Here is an 8325-nt window from a genome sequence, read left to right as displayed (position 1 = left end):
AGTACCTTCAGAAAACATATATACAAAACAACATAAACCACAATAAGGTCCTATTATCTTGGAAAAATACATTTTATTTAAAGAAAGAAATTGCCAGCAAAGCCAAACACAATTGGCTTGCTAGAGCTGCTGTTCTGAAAAGTTTCTATGAAAATTATAGGATTAGAAATATATATATATATATATATATGTGTGTGTGTGTGTGTGTGTGTGTGTGAGTGTTTTGAAGGGAAACCAAAAAATTAAGAACTCAAGAAATAAGTTGGGAACCGTCATTTCAACCTATATGATTTAAAAGCTTTTTACCTTTTTCACATTAATTAACCTCAAGTTTCCTTGAAGCCAAATAGAAATAGCCCCAAACCCAGTTCCACTCTCCATCATCATCATCATCAACTCCATAGACACTCAAAGACAATGTAGTGGTCGTTGTAGTAAGCACCAAACTCTGTGCTCTGCATAGCCTCTTTATCTGCTATTGGTTTCTAAATGACAAATAAGATGATAAGAAGTTTCTAATTCCAAATTGTCTAGAATCGTATCTAGATGCTTGTACACTAGAAAAGAAAACAAATTTAACTAAATAAACAAATAAAAAAAAAGTTTGTTTAGAGCACAACATTAAAGACTATTCTAATCAACAATAACACAAATAATGATATTTAATTTATAGAAGATAATCCATCAACTACGATATTATAAGGAAAGATAATCCACACACAAATACCAGGAGTTCTAGACAAAACTTCATTTCTAAAATCAAATTTTTTAAAAGAAAAAAATTGTAATTAAGTTTCTTATATTGGTATAAAAAAAAAAACCAACAGGAGCCTAATTCAACTATTACAGGCCCAATTCTAGGCCAAACTCAACACAAAATCTGAAAACCAAAAGGCAAATTTCCTATGGAAAATACTGTAGCAAACACTATAGGTAGAGCAAAAAAAGTACTGATTTTACCATTCGGCATAATTGAACAAAAATGACGAACACATAATCAATTGCAAACTAATTCCTTAAGAAAGAGAAAAAGGTGACTTACAAAAAAAAAATCAAAGAGAAAAAAGAAGTTTCTCAACTGTGCAGATTCATCAAAGTTGCCACTTTCACTGGGATTCCTCTTTCCTCACTCACAATCAAAGTCACCTTGTCCTTGTATGCATAAATTCCCAATCTAGTTTTCAATTAGATTAGGGTGCTTTGTCCACTCTGGGTGTGTTGCTTCATCATCACGGCATTCCTTGATTTTGGTATCTTTCTCTGAATCGCCTAAATCATCATCCTCATAATAAGGAGTGATACTGCAGCTGCTAGACCCAGGCTTAGTTTGATTGAGATCTTTAATGTCTTGCTCGAATATCAAATGGGCTCCGCATTTCGTAACCTCCAAGCCTGGACCGAAGGATTCAAATGTAACCTTAATTTGGGTGAATTCATTAGCATCCAATTCTTCTTTGTGGTGCCTTTCGAAGTGTGCTTTATAGGGAAAATATTCAAGCCAAAGATGATACAATTCAATCTTACCAAATTCCTCCATTAAAGGAAGCCACACTGGGGAATATCGAAATCCGTTGGCTTCAACGGAACACAAAAGCGAATGTGTACATATCGTACCTCTAAAATGATGAATATGAAGTTGGTGAAGTGGATGATGCTGGCGGAATATATAAACAATGCACACAGCAATTCCCATAAATTTGCTACTGAATAATAAATGTGAAGGCACTTGCAAATTCACTGAAGCCCCCACATTTTGGTGCCTAAACCAATTGGGAATTTCACTTCTAGGAATTGTGAGATATGTGAACCTATTCGGGTTATAGCATCTCTGAAACAAACAAATCATGATGTTTAGAACTTCACTCACATGCAAGAGAGAGAGAGAGAGAGAGAGAGAGACCTGAATGATAAAATGTCTTAGAATTGTTGATAATAGGTCACCTTTGCCTTGATTATAAATCAATTTGGCACAATTGATAAGCTTTATATTCGGCCCAAAATGATATTCTAGACTTAATGGTAATGTTTCCAATGAGGTACACCCTGTTGCATCAATAAAAAACATATTTAATGGAAGTTTGGGCAACATTTGAAGTTGAGTGCAACCACTCAAATGAAGGTCTTCCAAATTAGATAGTTGAATGATACTTTCAGGAAGGCAAACAAAATTGTTTCCCTTTAGATTTAATTCTCTTAAAGATGATAAGGACCCAAGAACATTAGGAATCGTTCGAATATTGCAATAACTTAAATCTAGTTCCGTCAAAGACCATAAGCCTTGTAAAGAACATTCTAACATGCCCATGGGATTAGGACTTTCTTTTCGTTGCATTAAAGGAAAACTCAAGAGCTTATTGAATGATTTAGATGATAGCCCCACACATCCACGGAGAGATATTACTTTGAGATTTTTTAAGTGAACAACAGATAAAGGAAGCCTTGTTATAGCAGTTCCACTCAGGTCTAGCTCCTCTAGGCCTTCGATATTACCCAAATTCTTTGGTAGTGTATCAAGTTTTGAGCAGCCAGATAAAGTGAGAATTTCTAGAGACTTTGAACAACAACAGCCATTTGAAAGACTTGAAAGGTTTTTATAGTCTCTTAAATCTAATTTTATAAGGCCAGTTAAATGCTCCATTGATAATGGTAGATCTTTTATAGCTGTCTCACTCAAACAAAGTTTCAACAAATGTAACATATTTCCTACAATTTCTGGAAACTTCTTCAGTCTTGAACAACCACCAAGATCGAAAATTTCAAGCGCTTCCAAGCTGATCTTGTGAGGAAGGATTTCAAGACATTTGCAACCATTCAAATCCAATTGAATAAGCTGTTTGAGATCTCCAAGAGATGTGTGAATCTTATATAGTCTTGTACAATGTCGAAGAATCAATTGCTTAAGCTTTAGGGCTCCACTAAGGTCCGGGATCTCAATCAAGCATTGAGAGTCACTTAGATCCATAAGTTTTAATGCATCTAAAATCTGTTATAAACCAAAAAAAACTATTAGATAAAGTCTAGTATTAAAGAAAAGGAAGAAAATACAAATTCTCTTAGTGAAAATCTTAACTTATTTCCTTTCCACAATTGTATGATGCGGCTGCAATGCATTTTGAGTTCAACAAGTTTGTTTGGTTGAAAACTAGTTGGCATGGATTTAAAAGGATATCCATGCCATTCAATAATGCGTAACTCATCAGAAAGATAACTAAGATCTTTTGGAAGTTGCACATTACCTCTAGTGAGGACTTTTGGAAGTTGCATAGTACCATTTATGAAGCCTTCTAGAAGTTTCATATTACCAATTATAAGCAATCTCAAATTTTTCATCTTTAAGAAGACTTCAGCACTCAAGTGTTCCACTTCTTGAATAGGCATGTTTAGCATTATGCCTTCAACTACCTCTGTTCCTTAACAAGAAAAAACAACGAAATTAGATTAATTGGTAAATTGTTAGAAAATTTTATAACAATACATATACTTTTTTAAGTTCAGGTTTGTACTAGTCAACTTACAGAATTATTCTTCAATACATGAATGACATCATCATAAATCCACAACCTACTACGTCCACCAGGCTCTTTAGGAGATTCACGACGAACGATTTCTTGACCCATTACTTGTAGCAAATCATGCATCCACAAAGTTCCATAGTCATCAATGGTTATGAGAGATTTGTCCATAAGAACACCAATATCATAGTCTAGAGAACAACAAAAACTTTCCAATATATCTCTTTTGCAATCTTTGTTCTCTCCTTTGAAAAAACATGCAATATCTAGAAACAATCCTTTCTGCAAATTTGTAAGCCCATCAAAACCTATTTGAAGTATATCCAAAAATTTTCTATTAGGTTCTTCTTTTTTTAGTTTATATAGGGCACTTTTCCATTCATTCGATCTTTTAGCAAACAATGAAGAACCTAAAACTTTAAGAGCTAAAGGAAGGCCTTTAGCATAATTCACAAAGTCCATAGACAAATTCACATAATTTTCTTCAGGATGAGGTTTATGAAAAGCTTTCCAACTAAAAAGCTGCAAAGCATCATCATTATTCAACTCCTTGGCTATGTATATGTAATCCACACCACATCTTATCAATAAATGGCTATCTCTGCTTGTTACAATGATTCTACTTCCAGGACCAAACCAATCATGCTTCCCTGCCAATGCTTCTAATTGCTCATCTCCATCCACATCATCAAGAATAATAAAAACATTTTTATTACATAGTGTATTCCTTATAACATTGATTCCCTCACAAACATCCCATATATTTATTTCACTTTCCATGAGGATCTTAGAAAGAAGTTGCTTTTGTAAAGAAACTAGACCTTGATTTTTAGTTTCTTCTCTAATATTAGCAATAAAGCTTCTAGCTTCAAATTTACTAGAAATTCTTCTATAAATTTCACGTGCAAGGGTTGTTTTGCCCATTCCACCCATCCCGCATATCCCAACAACACGAACACCACCCAACCCTTCACCTATGTATGAATCCAACATTTCCTCCACACAAGAGTCCATTCCAACAAGGTCCTCAGAAACACATGGGAGTTTGTGATACAACTCACTTAATATCCTTCCAATGATTTTTTGTATAATTATTGATTCATGCCTGCAAAGAAAATAGTATAACAATAATTTTTACGACGCCAAGCTCTCTATATTTAGAGACAAAACATTCATCATAAACATAATCTTAGCTTCATTAAGCCACATTGAGAGTGCCTAATTATAATTAGAAATTCATTACTATATGTATTATGAGGACAAGTTTAGAGCTATTAGGGGCCAAATTTGTTGCAAGGTTTGTGTAAAGTTTATACTTACACTTCTAGAATCTAGTCCTACTAGGATTAGAATAGGGTTAGTCTAGGTTATTCTATAAATAGTTAAATACTCTCTTATCATGTGGCCAAATAAATAAAAAGTTGAGTAATAATAATGAACACATGAGAAATCTACCAAAAAAAACAAAGTATATATGGGATTAGAACCTACTTATTATAGACTTTGGAAATAACTACTGATTAAGTAGATGTCTAAACACATTTGTCCTGTAATGAGTCTTGTCATGCTTTTGAGATAAATAAGTATTAGGCATTTTTGAAGTAAAAGAAGGAAATAATTTGAATTGAGGCATTAAAGGGTCAACTATAAATACCAAACAAATCACTTTAAAGAATGTGGATTAATTGCTAAGTTTGTGTCTTAATTTGTATATATTGAGTAAATCACTAATATACATATACTACCATGCTTCAAACTACCCAAATGTTCTTCAACCAGGGTCTAATTTGATATTATATATAATGTCCTAAGTTCATAATATACATGTAGGAGATAAACAGAAATTTTCTCTGGTTTGATTGACTTGAAAAAGTTTTTGTTAGGTTCTAAGGAATTAAGAACTAATGTATTAGAACTTCAATTTATAATGTTGGCAAACCATGATCAAAACGTTTTAGTCTTGTTTTAGACTTGCTCAAAGTGTGTTTATATGTAAAGCTAGAATCGAGTGTTCTGCAGGATTTACTGTGTAAATTTGCCTGGCTCGATTGATCGAAAATTAGACTCGATCGGTTGAAGCTCGTGCAGATTATTTTTCTACAGAATTTTCCAACTCAACCTAAGCCTGGTTTGACGTGTAGGGTTTTATGTTTTGTCTTAAGTATAAAAGGGAAAACCTTAGCCATGTTCTAAGGTTGCTCTTTATGCTGTGTGTGTGAATCTTTTGTGAGATCTAGAGGCGTTTGTCTTCACATACACTTAGGGTTTCCAATCTCAAGATTGATGTCGAGAGCTTCATGATCAATTCAGTTGCAGTTTCAAGAGCTTAAAGATACACAAGCAGGAGTGCTTGTACTTGCTGGGAATCCAAGAAGGAAGTAATCCATGGACTCGGAGCTGTCATGTGGTCGTGGTAGTAAGTTTCCTACTTGACGTAGCAAGTTTCCTACTTGAGGTAGCAATAGGATGTTAGTGGTCTAAGTTGCTATTGTGTAAACCTTAATTCTTTCATAGTGGATTCGTTTTACCTTAAGGATAGTTAAGTAAAATCTTCCCCAGGTTTTTTACTAGTTTGGTTTTCCTGGGTTATTATATTATTGTGTTTTTTATTTTCCACACTTTACAATGATATGATATATTTGTATTAACCTAGATTTGATAATTTGACTAAGTAATCACTTGGCTAATTAGCTAGGTTAATCTGGTTTTATTTTAAGGAGCTTAAAAACAAACAAGTGGTATCAGAGTGGGTTAGCTTTTGTGTTTAGATCCTTTGATCTAAGAGTTGATCCTTGACCCCGGTTGTCATGGAACACGGACACTCTTGTTATTCCACCTCACTTTAATGGGAATAATTATGCTTATTGAAAAGTAAGGATGAAAGCATTCCTGAAATCTATTGATAAAAGAGTCTGTAACTCCGTTGAATACAGATGGGAGAAGCCCACTACTCTTGTTAGTGAGTGGCAAACTTCTCAGAAAGAAGTAGCCTCTTTTACTAGCAAAGTTATGAATGCTATTTCTATGGAGGAATTTAAGAGAATCTCTAATGATGAGATTGTTCATACTACTTGGAATATTCTTTAGACTGTGCATGAAGGCACAAAAACAGTTAAAATTAATAAGTTGCAGCAATTAACAACTAGATTTGAAAGCATTAGGATGTCTGATAATGAAATCTTTTAATGAATTTTATGCTAAGTTTAATGATATTGTTAATTCTACATATAATTTGGGTGAAATCTATGATCAACCTAAGATTGTTAGGAAGATTCTTAGTTCTTTGACTGAGTATTTTAGACCCAAAGTAACTGCCATCATTGAAAGTAAGGATGTGGACTCCATCCCTGTTGATAAACTCGTAGGATCTCTTCAGTCCTATGAGTTGAACCTACCTAAGACTAGCAAATCCAAATCAATGACTCTTAAGTCTATTGATGATGTTGATGTGAATGGATTTGATGATGAGCTCTCTACTACAGAGATTGCTTATCTTGCCAAGAACTTTAGAAACTTTCTTAGGAACAACAACAGAAGGGCAAGAGGTAAAAACAATGCTGAACCTAGAAATTTTAGGAGGAATGATCCTACTAAGGTGAATAACACTGAAAAACCTAAAGAGAAAGTAGGTCAACCTTATAATAATTCTATGGGTCAACAATGTTTTGGATGTCAAGGGTATGGTCATGTGAAATCTGAGTGTCCAACATTCTTGAGGTCTAAGGGTAAGGCTATGGTTGTAACCTTTAGTGATGATGAAGTTTCTAACAATGAGTCGGGTAGTGATAAGGATGGAAACTTCACTGCTTTCACAACTACTGCTGTAGTTGATGAAAGTGTTGCTGTTGAAGAGAACCCTTCTAATGGGGAACTTTTTCAGGATGCAGATTTACAAGAAGCCTATAATAAACTTTGCAAAATTGCTGCAAAGGATGCTATGAGTGTTGATTTAGGCTTAAAGAAAATTGCATCTCTTGAACTTGATAAAAAGAATTTGCTTGTGAAATTGTTTGATGCTAATGAATTACTGAATAATGTGAAGACTGAGAACATGCTTTTACTTGATAAAGTTAAGAGTTTGGAACTTGAATTATCTGTTGTTAGAGAACAAACTAATAGGTTTGCAAGCTCCAAACTTGATCACATGCTGAGTGTTCAAAAATCTCCCTTTGACAAAACTAGGTTAGGTTTTGTAGAAAGCATCTCTGTACCTGAAACTCATTCCATAAATTTTGTTCCTTCTTCTGAGCCTCCTATGAGTGAGGTTGTCAAAACTGTAGAAGTTTCACCTCCTAGGAAAATTACGGTTGATCTTAAAGAATCTAAACCTATGACTCCTAATCCTTCTAAGGGTAGGTTGCACAATAGACCTGCATGGGTTTGTCATTTTTGTGGAAAGTTTGGGCATATTTGTCCAAACTGTTTCAAGTTTGTTGGGGACATATTTTTATGTAATTGGCATATCCTTTGAAAAAACGTACTTTACTTGTATTTGGGTAAATCTAAGTAGGTTCAAGATGATCATTACAAGTGGTTAAATTGAAGACATGAAGACTACTTAAGAACTGTACAAGAAAAGTGCAATCTGCAGGTCTCGATACCTGCTCGATAGAAGCTCGATCTGTCAAGATTCATTAAAGCTCGACAGATGTCTCGATCGATCGAGCTTACGAGTTTTCAGATTATAACCAACAATGTTTTTATTCTAAAAGACTATTTGTTTATGGGTTTGTATAATCCTTATTGGACTAGGAAAACCCAAGGTTTGTGTAAATCTATTTGGAATAGGAGAGCCCATTAAGCTCCTATTTAA

The 8325-nt window shown here is 34.1% G+C and overlaps 1 protein-coding gene across 1 annotated transcript; it reads right to left on the bottom strand.

Annotated features, from left to right (window-relative positions):
• Positions 1-1174: 1174 nt before the first annotated feature.
• On the bottom strand, positions 1175-4526 carry LOC115964666 (TMV resistance protein N-like). Its single transcript, XM_031083930.1, has 3 exons — positions 3516-4526; positions 2402-2983; positions 1175-1828 (listed from the first exon to the last, which is right to left on the bottom strand). The coding sequence occupies exons 1-3, from the start codon at positions 4524-4526 to the stop codon at positions 1175-1177; spliced, it is 2247 nt and encodes a 748-aa protein (XP_030939790.1).
• Positions 4527-8325: the final 3799 nt, after the last annotated feature.

This window comes from Quercus lobata, chromosome 10 (genome assembly GCF_001633185.2).
Source record: "Quercus lobata isolate SW786 chromosome 10, ValleyOak3.0 Primary Assembly, whole genome shotgun sequence".
Taxonomy (NCBI): domain Eukaryota; kingdom Viridiplantae; phylum Streptophyta; class Magnoliopsida; order Fagales; family Fagaceae; genus Quercus; species Quercus lobata.
This window is presented reverse-complemented; position numbering and strand designations above follow the sequence as displayed.